The 21,907-nt window shown below is 39.9% G+C and overlaps 1 protein-coding gene across 1 annotated transcript in view; it reads right to left on the reverse strand.

Moving 5' to 3' along the window:
• Positions 1–201: 201 nt before the first annotated feature.
• Positions 202–21,907, reverse strand: part of Kcnh5 (potassium voltage-gated channel subfamily H member 5) — a 201,952-nt gene continuing 180,246 nt past the window's right edge. The window contains exon 11 of the mRNA XM_090345364.1: positions 202–1,217. Coding sequence (XP_090201490.1) covers positions 258–1,217 — 960 coding nt within the window. The 3' untranslated portion in view covers positions 202–257. The remainder of the gene's footprint in view (positions 1,218–21,907) is intronic.

Genomic DNA, 21,907 nt, shown 5'->3' on the forward strand with positions numbered 1-21,907 from the left:
TAAATTTAAAGTGTGCATGCAGTCAACTGCATAATATACAAGCAATATCTATGTTTTTTTTTAAATAATTGTCTTCTTTGGCAGGCCAGAATCCAGCTGGGCATGCAATATGTACATATCAAAATCCATATTGTGTTCATCATATTGAAAGCAAGTGAAAATATATATATATGTATATACTACATATACACACATATGTATATAGATGTATATACCATTTTAATATATTAACAAATATATATGTATATATATATATATTAAAAGTGGATTTCATCTTTGTCAGACTCGGGTGACTCAGGCCGTGACACACTAAAAATATCCTGACAGGGAATCTGGGGTGGTACTTGGAGTGGCATTTGGGATTTGGGAGAGGAGATCTGGGGTGCACTTTGCTCTGAGAGTATTTTTAGGATTTCTGCCACCTGCTTTTCTAGGGCAGTCATCCTGCAGCTGAGCAGCTGGATGTCTTCCTTGAGTTCGTGTTTTACCTCCTGCAGTGTGGTCTGCAGAGCCTGCTCGGGGATGGGATAAAAGGGGTGCTTGGCGTCCGTCTGGATGGGGCTGTGCTCCAGGGGGCTCCGGGCCTCGCCGGCCTTGTCCAGCCGCAGGTCACTTTTGGTAATGCCGCTGTCGCACGAATCCGTTTTGCGCAGTGGGTTTTTGGGGACACTGTGCTCGGAGTCACTGCTCTTGGGGTCCTCGGACAATAAGCCCAGGGACTCCGCCTTGGTGACATTGTTCCAGTCCTCCCTCTTCTCCTCATGGACGCCCGTGGGGTTCTTGAGGCGCAGCCAGCCCCTGCCGTTGCCGTTGTTCTTCATGCGGATGGGGCTGTGGACCTTGAGACACTTGGGCTCGGCCGCCCCGGCGTTGGGCTTGAGCTCCAGGGCGTCGCGGTTGTTCTGCTTGAGGGCCTCGCCGGTGGTCCTCACGTAGGCCAGCGACGTCTGCATGGGTGTGACCTGCGACACGGTCACCACACTGGTGCCCGTGATGGAGCCTCCGTTCTGCAGCGAGCGGCTCTCCACCTGCAGCTGGTTCCTCTCCGGGTCACTCGGGGTCCCCGAGCCCTGATGGCGCAGCTCCTTCTGCTGCTTGAACTTCTGGAAGAGCTTCCTCACCGGGTGGTCCACGGGGATGCTGAGGGTCACCTCGTTCTTCTGCCGCAGCCGCTCCTCCTCCTCCTTCTTCACGTCGCTGATCTTTCGGAAGATGATCTGGGGGGGGGGGGTGGGAAACAGCGACAGACTGTGAGTTCCAAACCCGGTGTGGCCTGACCGTCCGCGGTCACCACTGCACCCAGCCAGGCTTCTGCAAGATGCCATGTGACAATGCCACCCCACGAAAACACGGACGCTCAGCTCTATTTCCCTTAGATGGGTGATAAGGGGCAGGTGTTTGGGACATGGAAGCCAAGTATGTGGCTTCAGCATGTAGGATCCAGATATGCACCCCTCTGAGGAGAAGCTATAATACTGAGGTATGCGTCTGTGTGCAGACATACCTATGTGAGGAAATATATTTTCCTCTAGCACATACCCATTTTCACCTGCGTTTTCCCTTTTCATATAAAAAATGTGATTCAAAACTTTTACCATTGCTCTTTATTTGTGGAAAGACAGTATGAGATCCAGGCTATAAAAGCAAGAAGTGAGAAGAAACGAGGCTCACCGGTGAAGAGTTTCTGAAAGGCAAATACTAGCTAATCCACAAAGGCATACAAACCTCCACCACTCAAACATCCCAACACAAGCAGGAATGACGAGCTTTTTACTTTGGTTAAAGGCTGGGCTCTTTGGGCCTCAAGAGTCTTAGGACTTTTTAAATATAAAATGAAGTTCATAGTCATGAGAGGTCAGATGGATTTCCTTGAACAAATAAGCATAACTCCATCAAAATGGTATTTTGGAAACAGTGAGACGAACTTAGGGTAACTTCATCATGGGAAATTAAAGAACGGTGGCACTATGAGAAATTACCATCCATATTTTCAGTTAGCAGCTAACTTAGTAAGTATGGGATTCTTGCTCAGTTGTCTTTCAAAGTAACTTCAGGTAAATGCTGTGAGGAAAATGCAAGTGGAGTTAATGCTAAACAAAGCATTTTCAGAATCCATTTTATGACCGAAGCAAAACTCTTTATCTCTGACATGCTCTCCAAGTCGATGCTTAGAACAGACATGTGTGGAACACACAGCTTTGGGTACTCAGAATGTGTTGTCTCTCTTCTCTTACATGCTCATAAAATACCTCTAACATCAAACCTTGGTACCACCTTTTGACAAATCAGAATCTCTGGAATTACATATAGTCACTGATTCCACAGCAGAAGCCAGTAGTAAGGGAGGATCACAGTGATCAGAAAAAAATGGAGAGGCAGAAATTCTCCAAGGTCAAATTGCATCAGGTTTGAAGCACCAAATTCAGTCCACCAAGTGATAATCATTTGTATTTTAAAACAACTATTCTCTAAGTTCAATAGCTGTCTATAAAGGTCAATATATATTTTCCATTCAAGTGGCACATGAAATTGGTGTTTGTTCTTAACAGATGTAATATTAGTCTCCAAGTCAGACATGGAAGCTCCAGCAATTTAATTAGCAATCTTTTTTCAAAGGCTGACATACTTCTTCTTCCTACGTAAACAGAGTGTGGACTAAGCCTCCAAGATATTAACACTCGACAGGACTGGACAGATCAAACATGACTGCCCATGCCCCCTTCCAACTCATCTCAGCATTTTCCTTTCACACACACACACACACACACACACACACACACACACACACACACACACACACGCACACGCACAAATTGCTTGGCTTAGGAAAGACAACCTTGTTGGAAAGTGGTAACTAAGAGTAGCCTAGATATTGGCGGGAGAGAGACAAGGAATCTACTTAAATTTGCAGAGAAGGAAAGCAGATTCTTGGCACATGGGAAGATCAGATAAAATATAAGTGTGTCCTATACAATATCTAGGACATAATATAAGAGCATTATTTGTCTAATTGATACATATCTGTGCTTTAAGAAATATTTGTTATCTATCTAAAATGTAGCTGGAAGCACTGTATGTTTGTCGTCCTTATTTGGCCACTCTTTCATAACGTACATCAATACTACTATGCCTATAATGTGTGCTCTCATGTGAAACCCTCAGCTTTTAGAAAACACAGTGGATGATTTGTTAGCCCTAGTGACTGAAAATTTATAGACATTTAAGGCCATCGTTTTATTTTCTTAGATTTTATAAGCATAAATCCAGGGTAATTAGTGACTTTAGATTGTAATAAGTCTTAATATTATGAAAAATATCAAGAAAAAGTCATATTCAGCTTTCTTGGATCAACAGCTGTCTGACATTATCCCCTAACCAAGAAAAAGGTGTTCAGATTGCTAACATTAAGCTGAGAACAGACTCCAGATACCACAACATCTCATACAAAAGGAGTCCTGGCACAAGCCCAGACCCCAAACTGCATCCAGCGACAAATGGGACAGAATTGGATTAATGTATTTTTGCCACCAAGAAAAATAAAGGGAACTGGGAAGCAGGGGAAAATACTGAAGTCGGAGACATTAGATAAAGGATTCTTCAATTTTTTAGACTCCCTTCCTCTGCCTCTCCTGCCAGCTTCTCCCACTGCAGAAGGTTGAGGAACATGGTGTTATAATTAGGCTTGTTCCCCCAATGTTTTAGGAGAACATATGGGAATCAGGAATGGCCCTAAATTCTCATCTGGAGTTTATACAACAAGAAGGACACATTCCACTTTCTGGAGCCAGTGAAATATGATGGAGAATGAACACTTTGCCTGTTTCCAGTGCAAAGACCTCCTTCCTGGGTCCTCATCTCTCACTTTCTGTGTAATCTGGGTTGGACTCAGGAATACACGGAAGGTGGAAATGTGCCATTTCGGCCCTGTAAAAGATAGACAAAGCCAGGGTACTCTGTGGGGTATTACATCCTGGAAGTTATCTGTTGCCAGGGAAGTTCAGACACCTTGAATATACAACATACACACACAGCTTAGCCTCTGGGAGTGGGTAACACTAAAAAGCCAGTACTCTGAGAAGAGACCACCAACAGTCCAGACCTGCAACAACAAGCCAGAGGCTGAAATAGATTATAACATCTCCCTTTCCTTAGTGGCTCACAATCTTCTGTCTAGTGAAAGCAGGCATAGGGAGAGGATAGTGAGATTTTCCACTCTCTATACACAGCTTGTACTTCAGCCTAACTGCTATTATTAACACATATTGGTTAACTATTACTATATACAGGTTGTTAACCAGAGCTAGTGTTATAGTTACTTATTGCTGATTAGTAGAGGGAAGGCTGGTTTGTGGGTTTGTTTTTGAAAAAGGACCTGGGCTTCTTTGCTCAAGGATAATGCTCTACCACTTGAGCCACAGATCCACTTCTGGCTTCTTGGTGGTTAATCAAAGATAGGAGTCTCACAGACTTTTCTGCCCAGGCTGGTTTTGAACCATTATCCTTAGACCTCATTCTCCTGAATAAACAGTTATGATGTATTGCTTCTTGTTGCCATCTTGTTCAGTGGAGCAAGACCCAGGATGAAACTCAGAAGTCACTTTTGCTTCTTCTAGTCAGACTAGGGAAAGTCAAAGTGACAGAAGATAGGGAAATTATTTGTTAAAAATGACAGATTTTGGCTTCTCCATGGAATTCTAAAGACATAGACATTCCTGCCCAGGCTGGGTTTGAACCACAATCCTCAGATCTCAGCCTCCTGAGTAACTAGGATTATATAGGCATAAGCCACCAGCTTTTCTAGCTGTTTGAGTGTGTGTGTGTGTGTGTGTATTGTTTCGTTTTGTCAGTCGATAGATTGGATCGAGTTTATTGAATTATGCTAATGGTAATGATGATGGTGGTGATACACATAAATAAAGGTTTATAGATAGCCTAGTGGTCACTCACACGTGTGTACTTCCTCATGTAACTGCCATCACTGTCTGAGCGAGGTCTCTGCATTCCCATGTTATAGTAGCTCCTTGCATGTGAATGTGGATTGTCTTAGACCACATACCCAAAGAGATGGACCCTTAATAAATAGTCCCCTGTTTCTCAGAGTAGCTTTAATACTTCCTCCGGATGCTGAAAACCTGGATAAACTGAGAAGGCAAAGTGGGGAGTGGGGCAGCAGCTCCACACTTCTTCTCCACAGAGTGCCAGAGAACAACACCTGAACACACTGACTGCAGAGAACCATATCCTGTAAGCAGTGGAGTGGACCAGCCTGGCTCTACTCGACTTCTCAAGAGACAAGCCACCTGTCCATAGTCTCGGCTTCCCTTCCCAGCCTTCTACTTTCTTCTGTTGACTTCCACCTCTCTCTAGCCCACGCCTGACTTCCATGAAAGGAGACAGAGAAGAGCAAAGCATGCGACTTTCCCTGGACCCTGACACCATCATCAATCTCACTCACACCTACACGCTTTATTAATTTTTGTCTCTCTGTGAATTGCTGTGCCGTTAGTCCTTACAATGGTGCCTGCCACAAGGCAGGACTTCTATAAATAAATGGAATTTGTCTGTAATTCAATGATTTTGGGGGAATTCAATAACCTCATACACTGAACGGGTGTCTTTTCTTGATAGGTCTGTGAATGGAAAGGCATCCCTCCTTGCATATTATATATATACATAATATCAAGATGCCTAACATAAATAGCTCACAAAATTTCAAATATACTGCATGTAACACACTTTGTCTATAAGATCTCATAGTTGTATGGGTAATTTTATGAGCCTACAACATAATTTTGAATAACATTGATTTTTGTTACTAAGGAAGCTACATTTCTTTGGTAATTATGCTATATTACCAGTAAAGTATATTTTCAAATCAATTCTGCTGAATGCTTACTTTTAAGAAGTGCTTTTTTTATCTTTATTTTTTTGGGAGGGGGAGTGTGCTGGTCCTGGGGCTTGAGGTTGGAGTCTGAGCACTGTCCATGAACTTTTGTGCTCAAAGTTAGTGCTCTACCCCCCTATGCCACATCTCCACTTCTGGGATTTGGGGTGGTTAATTAGAGATAAGAGACTTGGGGAGTTTCCTGTCCTGGGCTTCAAACCAAGATCCTAGATCAGAGTCAACTGAGTAGCAAGGACTGCAACTATGAGTCATTGCCACCAGACTACCTTTAACTTTTTATCATGCAGTAATAAAATAATTCAACTGTATAGCCTAATGAAAAGATTGAAAATATTTTTTTGCCAGTCCTGGGCTTGAGCTCAGGGCCTGAGCACTGTCCTTGGACTTTTTCAAGGCTAGAGCTCGACCACCTGAGTCTCAGCACCACTTCAGGCTTTTTTTTCTATGTATATGGTACTGAGGAATCGAACCCGGGGCTTCGTGCATGGTAGGCAAGCCCTCTACCACTAGGTCAAACTCCCGCCCCCCCCCCAATTTTTATTTAGTAAAATTCTTTAAAAATTGTATCTTTTATTTAGATGAAAAAACAAACCATCTACATGATATGTTCTGGGCAGTGAAGAACCTGTAAATAATGATTCTTTATAATCCATTTAAATCATGGGCAATTTACTGACTCAGTAAAACATCTCTTGCTAATTAAGAAACAAACCATATAGATTTTTACACAATTATTTCATGGAAATGATGTTTTTCTTCAGAAAATGAACACAAACACTATAAAAAGATCCACGGAAATAATCCTAGTTACTCAGGAGGCTGAGGTTGGGATTGAGGTTAAGCCACTCCCATAGACTTGAGCTGGAAATATATCTTAGCTGGCTGCTCGTGGTTCACACTTGTAATCCTAGATAGTCAAGAGGCTGAGATCTGAGGATTGTGCTTCAAAACCACATGGGAAAAAAAAACCCATGAGATTTTTATCACCAATTAATTAGCAAAAAAATTGCCAGGAACAGTGATGTGACTTGTGTGGTAGAGTGCCAGTCTGAGCAAAAGAGCCAAGAACACAAATCTCTGAGTTCAATCCCAGGTACCAGCATAAACTCACACACACGCACACACACACACCATCACCACCACAACCACTAAGAACAACAACAACAACAACAACAAGGAACACAAATAATTTTTGGAAAAGATGAGAGAATCTGATATCAAGTGTCTAAGTTGTACTAGTTAAATTATAGGGAAAAAAAACAATGTAAAATCTCTGACGTTCAACAGGGATGAAAGAAATGGTCCTTTTAAAGCCAATATTTGGTATTTTCCTCAATATTAATAACTTGCTCCCTCATATTTAATGTACCCTATGTCTATCTTTTGTCCAACGGCAAATCTAATTGCTTTCGAATACCACAAAAAAATTACAAATAAAATTTTAAAAGGGAAACCAGGATTCAGGCTGCACTCATTGGTAGTCTACATAATGGCTTGTATTGCTTCTGTCAGCAAAGAGGTTTCTTTGGTTTAAGCTTTTCTTCTCTGTGCTTCATTATGCTCTGTGCAACCCATTCTGGAAGGTTTAATTTATTTAAATGATAAAAGCTTCTTAAACTTAACAGGGAACATGGCCAACTGAGCTTTCCATTTCCAAAGTAGGACATTTGATAGAAAAAAAACAAGGATATCAAAATTGAATAATTTGAATGTGTCCTGAACTTGAAAATCCAAAGAAGGCGGGCAGGGGGAGGGCTGGGGGAAGAAAAGGTTACTATCATTTGTTGAATGATATAGATCTAGCATTATATAATTTCAAAAAAAGATAGAGGGTATTTTCTCTGAAATTGCCCATGGTTTTCCAGATAGTGACTAGGAATTGATAGCTACTTCTGATTAAGGAGTAGAGGCTCCACATCCATTGGGGCCCCTGGGATCTAGCTGCTTGGGTCATTTGCTTGTTCTCACTGCTTTCATACACTTAGTCACTAATTCTAATTATACTCTTTCCAATTCCTTCCAACTTGAACTAATACAACAAGTGAATATCAGAGGATGTTCAAATGAATATCAGAGGCTCTCTGCTCTTCAAAAAGGCTCCATGATGGCCTATTTACAGATGGTCTTTCTACTACTTGAGATAGATTACAGAAATAATGCTCCATCATGGTATTTGAGATCTGGCTACCTGGTTTAACTTTACTCAAATTGGAAAGCTGTACATGATCAAACACTGTGCTATATAGCTTTACTTGAACCTGGTAGGTCCCAAATAAATATTGAGAAATTTTATGGATGTAAATGTAAAGAAAAAGGAAGAAAAGTGAGTAGGGAGAAAAAAGGTAATTATCTCATACCATTTTCTAAATTTAACTTGAAATTGGTCTAGGTCCCAAAGTAAGAGCTAAAAGTATAAAATCATTTTTTTTGCCAGTCCAGGGCTTGAGCTCACAGCCTAGGCACTGTACTTGGATTTTTCTCAAGGCTAGTGCTCTACCACTTGAGCCACAGCACCACTTCTGTGGTACTAAGGAATCCAACTCAGGTCTTTGTACATACTAAGCAAGCACTCTACCAGGAGGCCAAACTCCCAGCCCACGTATAAAATCCTTAGAAGAAAAAGGAGGATGATTTTTTTGTTGTTGTTGTTGTTGGTTGTGGGACTCAGACTCTGGGCCTGGGCACTGTCCCTGAGCTCTTCAGCTCAAGGCTACCACCCTACCACTTGAGCCACAGCACCATCTTCCAGGTTTCTAGTGGTTAATTGGAGATAAGAGTCTCATGGACTTCAGTGCCTGGGTTGCTTTAAACTGTGATCCTCAGATCTCAGCTTCCTAAGTAGCTAGGATTACAGACATGAGCCACCATGCCCACCTGAAATTTTTACTTTTCTAAAGATCAAATTTCATCTATCCAAATTAAAAGTTGTCATTCCAATGACAAGAAAATATGTGTAAACCCTATATCTAATATGGGTATGGTGTGCAGAACTATTATAACTCAATAAACTAATTTTAAATAAAAGAACTTGCATGAAATCTCATCCAAAGAATATATCCAAATAGCCAATAGGCTTACAAAAGACGTTCATTATTAGTCACTAGGGAAATGCAATTCAAAATCACAATGAAAAAAAATCACTTCATTCTGTATGACTTTAACTGAAAACATGGAAAATCTGTGCTGGGAAAATACTGCAGCTTCACTGAAAAAAACTCTTGGCAGTTTCTCCAAAACTAAAAACAGGGTATCCATAAGACTTCACAGCTTTACTTAGATAGATATCCAAAAGACAACAGTCACACAAAAAGTCATGCACAAATGCTTAGAGCAGGATTATTCATGAAAGCCAAATAAGTAGAAACAACCCAAACATCCATTTATTGTTGAACTGACACATAAAATATGACATATCCATAATGAAATATTATTCAGTCATAAAAAGGGGGAAACACCAATACGCACTACAAAAGAGATGGACCTAAAAAACATTGTGCTAGGTGAAAGGAGCCTAAAACACAGAAGGTCGCATCGTGCATCATTTCAATTTCACCTCTTTTTTTTTTTCTTACCAGTTGTGAGGCTTGAACTCTGGGCCTGGGCCCTGTCCCTGAGGTTTTCAGCTCAGGCTACTGCCCTACCCCTGGGCCTTGGCATTGTCCCTGAGCTCTTCAGCTCAAGACCACCACCCTATCCCTTGAGCCTCAGCACCACTTCTGTTTTCTTGTGATTAATTGGAGTTAAGAGTCTCATGGACTTTAGTGCCCAGTGGCTTTGAACTGTAATCCTCAGATCTCAGCCTCTTGAGTATCTAGGATTACAGACATGAGCTACCATGCCCGGCTTATCTCTCTTTTTCGGTATGATATATGGCATGGTCTATAGACAGAAAGTACACTAATGATTTCTGGGTAAGTGTGTGGGAGAGAGTGGAGCATGGGAAAAACCATGAATGACTGTAGAATTTCTTTTGGGGGGGATGATGACCAAAGTATTCTAGAATGAGGTACCAATGATTAACGATATTAAAAGTAGCAAATGGAATGCTTTAAAATCTTAATTGCATGGTAAATAAATAGAAAAAAAGAAACAGGCTCCTTGTTCAAGACAGGAAAAGCAAAATAGTATTCAAGAATAAGGCCAAGACCATATCTGCACAGGCTGTTCCTCCATGGAGTGGCTAGAGTTGGGCTGATGCTTTTCTCTAAAGCAACATTTACTTTATGTCACTGAGTGATGACAGGCAGCAGCCAATGAGATGCACGCGCACACACACACACACACACACACACACACACACACACACACACACACACACACTATGAGTGAAAAGTCATAAAATGCTCCAAACTCCACTGTGGAGTTAGGAATGCTTCAGTAAGCCAAGAAAACCCTGTAGACATTCCACAGAGGGCTAAATGGCAACATGAGCTAAGAAACCAGAGCACCAGAGTACCAGGACGTAGAGAATGGTACAGGGACTGGGTCTCTAGAAACGATGTCTAAAGAAGTGGACTGTGAGTACAGCCATGGGGAGGCTGATACCTTGCAGATGGGGTCCCCACTGAAAGGTGTGTGTGTGTGTGTGTGTGTGTGTGTGTGTGTGTGTGTGTGTACGCATGCATGTGTGCGTGCATGCGTGCGTGCGTGTGTGTGTGTGTGCGTGTGTGTGTCTGTGTACTGGTCCTGGGGCTTGAACTCCTCCTCACTGTCCCTGAGTTCCTTTAAAATTTTTTTTTTCTCAGAAGTGGTACTGTAGCTCAAATGGTAGAGGGCTAGCCTTGAGCTGAAGAGTCCGGGTCTTCATGCATGCTAAGCAAGCACTCTACCACTAGGGCAAACTCCCAGCCCCTTTAAGTATTTTCTAAACAACAATATTACAAAATTCTGGTGTAGCAAATTTTTATCCTGGATTTTCCTATTTTTCACAGAGCCCAAAAGACATGCATGTGATGTTGCCCTGCCTATTTGGACCCTTTCTGTCATATTCCAAATAGAGTTTGTTTTACTTAATTTATTAAAAAGCTACCAGAAACATAAGTAATTCGTGTCACCTTTTTCAGAAGCTTTGATGTTTAGAGAGTCAATCTAGTGGAAGGAGCATTTGGAAGACAGAATTCCAATCTCAACAAGGACTCTAACTAGCTAACTAGCTATATAATCTTGTATGGAAATCTCATAATTACTCAGACTCAGGTTATATAAAGAGTGATAAAGGGATATAGCTTACCACTTTTCAGTTCTTTTCAGCTCTACCTCTTTGAATCCATAACATAAGAGGTCAGTATTGGATGTTAAACAGAAAACAGAGGCACAATCTACACCCTCTTAATGATTTCTAATATAATTTCTTGCTAGAAGACAACGTGTCTGCCCTATTTCGTAGGGGTCAGAAATTCCTCATACCAAGCACTGAACTTTCAGAGGCCCTCAGTAACAATTATAGATCGAGCTTACAAGTGTCACTTTTATTTATGTTTTGATTCAGCTTTTCCTGGAGGCAGCTGCTCACATGCTGTGCCAAGAGAAGATGAAAATTTGCTGCTAATTACCAAGGTTTGTGCTTCTAAATATTGCTGGCCAGTAATTGAATTGCAGTGTCGAGAGTCGAGTACTAGCTAATAACTTGGTCCCTGAAGGGTTGAACTGTAATTAGTTATTCCAGTCAAAGAAGAGCAGAAGCTCTGCTAGCTGTTTTAGTGTTAGGAGTGCCAAGAGTTGGAATGCAACACTTTTTAAAGCTTGAAGCTGAACTAAAATATCTACCCCACCTACATCATCTACCTATAAGTACTAAGCTACAGGTAATACTATGCTTAGGGTCTGAGTATACTTGGCTGCCATACTGGCTGGTTCAAGACCTCTAGAATCCAGACTTCAATTGTTCTGTGGTTCATTTTCATCATTTGCAAGTGGGGGTAGTTTTGAGTACTTTTTTTCTATTTACTTGGTTTTGGATTGCTTCAGGCATAGAAATTAAATGTGATTATGCTACAACACTTAAATATTTAAAAGTTTATTTATTTTGAAAGCTATTACTTGTTTTACAAAAAAAAATGAATAGCTTTTCTGTGAATTTTCAGTTGGGGCCCATCTTATTGTCATATTAACTTTTGTAGAAAAAAGTCAAAGAGAAAATTATAATCTCTACTTAGTAAAACATATTTTGGTTTTCTTTTCAGATTTTGTGGAAATATATCATTTGCTTTATATGTTGTAATGAACATATAATTTTAGGAGTAATGTCTTATTTGTGTAGGAATAAGAAATATGCCAGTAAAGTAGACCTTCTGGTCCTTATTTTACAAAAGCCAGAATAAAGTGGTAGTTAAGGTACAGTGGTTCAATATTAACAGAAGTCATTCTTGTGGATCTGATTATTACAGCTCGTTCAACTGTTAGAGAAAATGGCGAAGAGAGAGGAAAATCAATAACTTTACAAGAAGTAATGTTCACCATGGATCAATAATTGCAATCAATAACATGCTAATCGATGTACATGACTCAATCCCTTCTCTTTACTTTCCTTCAGTTACACTCTGCCATATGGAAAGAGAAGACTCTCCAAATGATTTTTATCTTGTTTAATATCCTCAGGAGCCAGAAACCTCTTCCCACAGCTAATGAAGATCAACGACAGGGGAGTGTTTATTTGTTAAATGAATCTGAGAAAATAACAGACTCGCAGAAATCTGCACAATTAAGATCTGTATTTACTGGTAAGAGGAATTTTATTTCCCATGCAAGGATACACATATTGAAAGCAGATAGACTAAAATTCCAAGGATAATTCTCCATGGGGTTATATTTAACCATACTGCAAGCAATGAGCATAAATTGGTGGGCAGAGTAGCTATAATCTGTGGCATGCTTTGCTGACATTACTTCCATTGACTCTGTGTGTGTGTGTGTGTGTGTGTGTGTGTGTGTGTGTGTGTGTGTGTGTGTGTGTGTGTGTGAATAACAGAGCCTAGGTTCTCTTGCTTGCTTTGTCACTCAAGGCTAACACTCTACCACTTGAGCCACAGCTCCACTTCTTTTTTGGTGGTTAAAGGAAGGTGAGTCTGATGGACTTAACCACCCAGGCAAGCTTGAACCGCAATCCTCAGATCTCAGCCTCCTATGTATCTAGGATAACAGGTGTGAGCTACTGTTGCCATCACTGATGTTATTTTAAAAAAATAATAATTGCACATCTTAGAAGTGACCAGTAAAAATAATAATAATGACATGGGCAGAAAATAAAAGAGAAACAAGAATACATTATTGAAATCCACCACGGTTCTCATTCTTTTGGAATGCAATGTTAATTTGTTATGTATAAGCTGGTAGATTTAGAAAGCGAATTGATGGCTTTTACACGGATTACAGGTATATAAATGCAGTACCATTTTCTATTAAAATTAGAATCACAAGTGCAATACTCACTTTAACCTTGAGAAGAAATCTGCTGTACTAAATTGTAATGAAAGAGCTGATTTACAATGTGTGTAGGAAACTTTTTGCCTAAATATCATGAAGTAATTCTGTGTTCTCATAAGCGGAAGTCTATTGAACATACACTTTAAAATAACAGCACAAAGCTGGCTCACTTCTGAGAACAAGAAGATCTTGGTTGGAGGCTAGCCCTAGCAGGAAAGCTCAAAAGACCCTATATCAAAACCAACAGGAACAGGGTGAAGGGCATAGAGAGCAAATGCGAGAGCACTAGCCTAGAAAACACAAGGCCCTGAGTTCAAAACCCGGTATTGAAGAAAAAAGTAGCACCCCAAAGATAAAGAGGGTGAGTTTTGAAAGGACCTAAGACCCCTCCACAGTATCAGTTCTCTATCCTCCTATATCACTCGTGACGTCAGTCAATGAACTGTGACAGTCAATGAACTGTGTCAGTCTCTCTGGCTACAAAGCCACTTCATATATAAAACAAACAAACAACAAAAAAATGAGGAAAATGTGCACAGAACTCCAGGGAAAAATGGTGAAAAAGTATAGCCCTGGACACAGAAGGAAGTGAACTATACAACTTGTGGGTGAAGATGGGAGGGAAGGACTGGGAGAGAACAAAGGAACAGATGGCAGTGTACAAAAGGAAATGTACCCACTACCTGACTCATGTCATTGTAATGTCTCTGAATATCACATTTATAATAACAATGCAGTAAATAATAATTTTTTAACAATATGGAAAATGAGGCTGGGCATTTGGCCTATTGGTAGAGTGCTTGCCTAGCATGCACGAAGACCTGGGTTCAATTCCTCGGTACCATCTACAAAGAAAAAACTGGAAATGGTGCTGTGGGCTCAAGTGGTAGAGTTCTAGCCCTGAAAAAAACCCAAGGACAGTGCTCAGGCCCTGAGTTCAAGGCCCAGAACTGGCAAAAAAATAAGAAAAATGAAACACTCTACACCCTGCCATATTGCTCAGAGGGTTAACATGGACAATACAATATAAACCAAAGTGTAAATTTGTACAATGTCACAGAAATATGAGATATCATTAAAACAAATTATTCACACTTTTATTGCATGAATATAATTCTTTATGCTAAGAGATTAGTAAAAAAAAAGATAATCGTAATTGTCCAGAAATTGGGCTTCCTAAAAACAGATTATTTTTTAAAACCCTAATATTAATTCCCAACAAAACAACTTAAAACTTTTTAGAAAATCAGGACTAAAATGTGGCATTCATGAACAATGATGACCTGCTAAGAGTTAACAAAAATCTGTATTTGTCTGTTTCTCTGTCTGTCTCCTGTCTCTTTCCATCTCATCAAAATATTAAATTCAGCCCAAGTCAATTTAAGTTCTCTTAATGCCACAAAGAACATCTTAAAACAAATCTTAGCAATATTGCCTGAAAGTATATCACTTCATAAAAATAAATATCAAAGGATATTTTGCTTAATTTATCTCACCACTAAGATTTACATATGTTCATATTCCTGGCCAGTAACTATTCTCTGGAGACTCTGCAATATGTGTTTATTCCCCTATCAGATCCTGCAGTCATATGTAGGAGATCCATTTAATGATGAAGGAGCCTTCACACACAAAGCAAGTCTTAAGCACTTATTAAGGGCCGACATTGTGCCTAATGAGGGCACGATAGCCGTTAGTAAACCACAGTCTTTCTCTTAGACCACTTTGTAATCTAGTTGGGAGTATGGATCCTATAGAATCTCAATACAAATTAGATAGGATGAGGCCCTTTAATAAAGGGAGTGAACAAAGTACAGAATAAGGAGGGAACGATAAGTCCTGCAAAAATCTGGGAAAGTGTTTAGAGAAGATACTATTTTAGCTGGGTCTTAAAAGGATTTCAACAGGCAGAGGAAGGGGAAGGGCATGAAGCCATACCAAACAAGGGGGCCATCTGAATAACAGCAGTGACAAGGATGCAGATGAGCTCAGAGGACTTCAGTGCAGTGCAATGTGAATGTTTAGGGTTCTTCCCCAACAAAGCCAGGGGCAAATTATACTGTGGTGCTATGTCCAAAGCCGGTGGTATTCAGTATGTATGAGTAATTAAATTACAAGAGTGCACCAGAAAACAGGTACCTGCAAAGGGGGGGGGCGCTAGGGAGGCAACTGGAGGATGGGATGAAGGGAGAGTACAGTCAAGAGCTCATTGCATATGCCACACAATTAAGAAAGTAAGGGAAGGGGTGAGCCAAACTGGGGTGAGAATGTTGAAGGGGATGGCATTGATCCAGACTCATTGTATTCATAAATTGTTGTTAAACGGCATCACCTTGATACAAGTACTTAAAGACAATTTTCTTTAAAGAAGGGTTCGATCTTTCCTGGGGTCATATACATGTTGGGGATTCTATAAAACCATACATCCCTCAAAAGAATGGCTAGTCAAACTGAATAATTTCTAATCTTATTTAAAAGTTTAGTAGCTTTCTTGTATGCCTAGATTTAAACCTCAAGCTAAGTACCAAATATCTAAAGAAAATGATGCTCTTTGCATAGGGATTTGGGGGATTTTTTAAAACTTTTCTATATTAGTGCACTAAAAATTTCTAGAGGATGAGCTTTGAGTTTAGTTCAATAAAGGAAGGGAAGAAAAGGGAAGGGAGGAGAGGGGAGGAGAGGGGAGGGAAGGGAGGAGGGGGAGAACAGGGAGGGAGGGAAGGGAAGGGGAGTGAGGGGAAGGGAAGAGAGGGAAAGGGGATAGGAAGGGAAGTGAAGGGAAGAAAAGGAAATAACCAAAGTTTGACAGACTCGGTCATGATCTTGTTACACAGAGTAGAACATTTATGTAAGAAAGTTCTACATATACATTGCAAGTGGCAAAGATCTATGTTCTCAGAAATCTAAAGACTAGGTCACTCAGTCTTGCTCTTTGATATATACCTAATGGGAGCTTTGAGATATGAACTAAAGGGAACATTTGATATATATATATATATATATATATATCTCAAGGGCAGTAGATAGAACATTAGCTTTGATTTACAACTGCAGTTTAATGGCATTTTTATGGACAGATGATCAGCACACATACACACAAAATAATCAAATGCAAACCTTTTAGCAAAGTAGGATGGTGATGGTGAACGTGTGTTGTGTGACTGTTCAAAGTATCTGAATTAGTATAGCTAAGGACCCTTTCTTTTGGCCAACAGACTATACAGATTGTTAAGCTCTTTTCCATTCCCAAAGATCACACATTTAAAGGAGTAAGAAGTGAGTGTGTGATGGAATCATTGCATGAAAGCCGGATGTAGCCATGTATTCTATCAAGGGAGGTTCCATGGTGGGAATTTATGAGCATATATTTGACTCTAAGAAGATTCATTTCTTACCCTCCTGCTCCACCTTTCCAGTATCCATTCTTGTTGTTGCGTGTGTGTGTGTGTGTGTGTGTGTGTGTGTGTGTGTGTGTGTGTGTGTGTGGTCTAATCTCAGAAGCCCAATTACTGATCATCAAATTGCTAATCAAGATTTTCAGATAAAGATGGCCTTTGTCTAACAGCTAGGGCACCTCTTCCTTTTCCATCCTTATCAAGCCATATAAGGCCCACCAAATCATTTGGCACATAAAAACAAAATATGGATGATTCTCACTGGCTGTCTACACCCTTCTACCTGTACTAATAATTTTGTATTGCCTGTGAATGATGTTATAACTATCAAAATGGCTGTTGGTACAAAATGAGTTCCCTACCCCTGAGTTTAGCTACTGTGGCTCCGTTCCTGCTCACTTGTCCCTCAGCCCAGTCTGCTCTCTGATTTATTCTCACAGTACACCTAAGCTTGCACCTTGGTTTCCTACCATCCTTAAAATATTTTTCTGTACTGTGGAGCCAGTTTCAGAAAATAACTTGACACTTTAACAAAGTATGACCTGCGAAAGATATCATACAGATGTTTCAACCTCATTCTGGTTTTCTTCCTCTGTTTAGGTTTACTCAGCTTATATTGAGCCATTCAAGTATTTTAACAAGCTACATATAAAATATGTTTCCTATGGAGGTAGAAATAAGGTTGTCAAGTCAACACTGCACAGCTGATTGTTTAGCACCAACAAATCACTTTTAGATAATGGTAATAATGGAATTAGTATCCATTTATGTTCAATTTTTCCCTTTGTCTCTTTCCAGCAATATAAACTGATTAGTTCTGTGTAGCAATTTGAAACAAAGAACTCATGGGAAACATTTTGTAGCCTCATTTCTGGCTTCCATTACTTAGTGAACTAAACTTAATCTGCTAATTGCCAGACATGTCTTACTTTTAAGTAAAAATCACTTAAATGAAGGTCTTACTGGGGGGGAGGGAAAGTGGGAGAAAAACATAAGAAGGGGTATCAATGTTCAAGAAGTAATATATTTATACTTCCTGACGAATATAACCTTAACACATCACCCTGACAATAAGATTAAAAAAACATAAAGACCTTAGTTTCTTCAGAGTATGGAAAAGGGAAATTCTTATAAACGTGAAAGATATTTTTCTCTTATTTTTTAAGAGCGATCATTATGATCTCAAATGATCTCATAAATGATATTTTCTAGACAAAAACCAGAATGCTGATACAGCAGGGAGGTTGCATCTATTCTTTAAGAACTCTGTAAGGTACTTTGCTCTTCTGATGCAGGAGATCTAAAAGGCTGTACTCTGTTTTCAGATAAGAGGGTAACTGACAGTCCAAAGACCTGCTTTATCAATAGGATAGATTAGGATAGAAGAACGAGTATTGAAGAAGACTCATGACCAATCAAATTGGACTATTTTCAATGCTGTTCCATGGGTTTTGTTGACTATTGGAGAGCATATACTTCAAATGGACTGAATCTCTCCAGGCCAACTGTCAGGGAAATCAACTTTGGGCTCTTAAGGTTTTAGACTGTAACATGCACCATGTCTTTTCTAGTGTTGTACAGCAGCTCACTTTTCTTCCTCTTCCCCTTATCCAATGATGGTGTAAGAGAGAAAGGATTGATTGGTCGATGATAGATGCAGCTCACTTGGAATGATTTTTCAAAATTTTATTAACAGAGAGGGGACAGGGAGAGAGAGGGAGGGAGAGAGAGAGAAAGAGAGAGGGGGGCAGGCTAAAAGAAGAGAGGAAAAAAATTTGGACTAGTAGAAGTTGACACAGCTTACAAAATAAATAAATGAAGTTCCTTTCTTAGTTAATCCTTCTTCCTTAGCAATGTGTAATAGCACATTTGTTTCTGACTTGATTTTCACCACAGCTTCTATATTTATTTGCATTTATCTATATATACAGATATAGATACCTGGGCTTTCATGTTTTCAATCAAATGTGCTGACAACTGTTAGTCCTGCCCAAATTACCTATGAGTTGTTTGTATCTAAAGACAATGTGGTACAAATAAAGATGGTATAAAGACTATGGAGTTCAACAAAGATTTTATGAGCTTAAGTGTCATCTCTGCCACAAATCTGCATTACAGATTAAGGGAATCTACTGTCCCATTGTGAATACTGATCTGGAATGCCTAGGAAACAAATGGAACAACACCTAGAAACAGACAGCATAGGACAGCCATGTCCTAAGAACAGGAGGACAAAGTCTACCTGCAGCATATGATCTCATTGATTCCAGAATTTCTCAAGTAAGATATGAATTGTTTACATTTTATTTCTTTAGACTTATAAACAGCATTAATGAGATTCAATCTTCAATCTTAATAAAAATCCTAAACAAAAAAGTGAAGGAAGATAATCTAGTTGAATTTACTTTTGGTTTCATAAAACCAAAAGAAGTGCAATTGGAGAAAAAAAAAAAACTAGCCTTGTGTCAATGGCCCTCAAGTGATTCTCGTGTAATTTTTTTTCCAGTCTTAGGACTTGAACTCAGGGCCTGAGCACTGTCCTTGGGCCTTCCTCAAGGCCAGTGTTTTACCATGAGCCACAGCACCATTTCTGGCTTTTTTCAGTGTATGTGGTATCGAAGATCAAACCCAGAGTGTCGTGCATGCTAAGCAAGCACCCTACCACTAAGCCAAACTTCCAGCCCCAGCCTCATGTAATTTTTTAATTGTTTGTGACTCTAGAAGCTTTAACAAGTACAAAAGATGGCCATGCTTTGTCCTGAACAAATTTAAATCAGAATTTCTAGGGGTGAGATTCACTGTACTTTTTTTTTTAATTCAGAGTTCCTCTGGTGATTTTTTAATATGTAGCCTGGGTAAGAAAACACTACTTTCTAACATTTTAAGACCTGCCTCATCTTCCCAGAGAAAGGTTAAAACTTTCTACCACAAGCATAAACTCTAAGGGGATTGTGAGGGGTTGTAAGAATTTGGTCAAGCTTGGTTTCCTTCTTTTCTTTAAGATAAAAAACAATATATCCTTTATTTGAAAAATACAGATTTTTGTAGATTCCAACAATTTCTTATTATATCCCTGAGTCTAGCCCAGTAACAACATATAGCAAGACTATTTATCTACAATATATTGCAATATATAGTAAAACTATTCATTTTTATGGGTGTGCATAATCTTGCACATCTTACAATAACTGGTATTCAGTCAGGTCACAGGAAATATGTCAGTACACGCACTGCAAAATAGTCTTCAAGCTACCTTTACTGAAAACTTACTAATAAGTGTGTAATATTTGGGGGAAACGTGCTCAGCATGAAGAATATCATAATTCAGAGGCATTTAAGAGCTTAGCTTTTACGTGCTACTAAAGAGATTGTAAGTTAGTGAGACCTTGAAGAGTGATACTAACACTAAGAGCTCCTGGGTCCTGAGGTAGACAATTGCTCTCTATGTTCTCCCTGTCATTGTCACTCAGCACCCTACTAAAGGCCCCAAGCAGTACCCCAAAGAGGCCTGAGCATGGGCCAAGAATTCCAGAACTATGAAACAAAACATTTTCTCCTTTTAAGTTAATGATCTCACATATTTTTTTGAAGTAACAGAAAGTTGACTGGCTTCCTTGTGTTTATATAACCAGTTGAAAAGCTCAATGAAAATGGAGTTAGGAGGCCATGAGTTTGGCCTAATGGTAGAGTGCTTGCCTAGCATCCGTGAAGACTTAGGTTCAATTCTTCAGTACCACATACATAAAAAAAGTGCAGTGGCTCATGCCTGTGCTCCTAGCTACTCAGGAGGCTGAGATCTGAGGATCACGGTTCAAAGCCAGCTGAAGCACTAATGCCCATGAGACTCTTATCTCCAATTAACCACTAGAAAACCAGAAGTGGTGCTGTGACTCAAGGGGTAAAGCAATAGCCTTGAGTTGAAGAGCCTAGGGACCGTGCCTAGGCCCAGAGTTCAAGCCCCATGACTCAATGAACCAAGAAAGAAAGAAAGGAAGAAAGAAAGAAAGAAAGAAAGAAAGAAAGAAAGAAAGAAAGAAAGAAAAGAAAAATCATAAGTGGTGCTGTGGCTTGAATGGTAAGCTCTAACCTTGAGAATGCCCAAGGACAATGCTCAGGCCCTGAGTTCAAGTCCTGGGACTGGCAGAAAAAAAGAAAGAAGATGTAGTGAGTTAATGCCTGACACTAAACCCCACACTGTGAACAGAAACCATGGTAAATCATACCAAATCAATCATGCCAGAGACTCAGAAAACTTGCTTTGCTTTGGAATGGCTAAATGGCAGAAACCTTTCCTCCAAATTATATGCCATTGCCAAGGGCAGGAGAAGAAGAAATCTTGAAAATATCAACTGAAATACCATTGTTTTCTTGACACCATGTGTGTGTGTTTGTGTGTGCATGTGTGTGTATGTGTATGTGTGTGTGTGTGTGTGTGTGTGTGCACACGTGCGTGCATGCAAGTCAATACTAGAACTTGAACTCCAGGCTTGAGCATTATCTCTTAGTTCATGAAATCTCTAGACTTTCCTGCCTGGACTGCCTTTAAAGTACAATGCTCAGATCTCAGCTGAGTTGCTAGGGTAAGAGTCATGAGCCACCAGGAATAGAAGGAAATCTGCTATTATCTATTATCACCACAATATACTGGAGGCAGGCTAAGCTTATAAAGAAAAGATGCATAGTATTTGATCATTCAAAGAGGTGGAACTGGCTGGAAGCTAATGGATCAAATCTGTAATCATAATTACTCAGGAGGATGAAATCTGAGGATCCTGGTTTGAAGCCAGCCTTGGCAGAAAAGTCCCTGTGAGACTCTTATCTTCAATTAATCACTCACAAGCCAGAAGTAGAGCTGTGGTTCAAAGTGGAAATGTGCTAGCCTTGCTGAGCAAAAGAGCTCAGGGATAGCACCAAGGCCCTGAGTTCAAGCCCCATGACCTGCTTGGGGGTGGGGGGTGGAGAATGTGGAACTAGAACTGGCTCAGTTCTTATGAAGAATTTATGACAGATGGTATCACAATGTGTAAACATATATTATAAGGAAAAATTACACAGTGAGACAGAAAACCCAAGTGATTGGTTTGCAATCCTTTCTCAGGGATTCCCCTCTAACTATCCTCAAAGACACACCAGGAAATTCATGGGAAATTTACCTCATTCAGATCACTTGATACAACCCTAAAGC

The sequence above is a fragment of the Megascapheus bottae genome, chromosome 14 (assembly GCF_031878675.1).
Source record: "Megascapheus bottae isolate mThoBot1 chromosome 14, mThoBot2.hap1, whole genome shotgun sequence".
Taxonomy (NCBI): domain Eukaryota; kingdom Metazoa; phylum Chordata; class Mammalia; order Rodentia; family Geomyidae; genus Megascapheus; species Megascapheus bottae.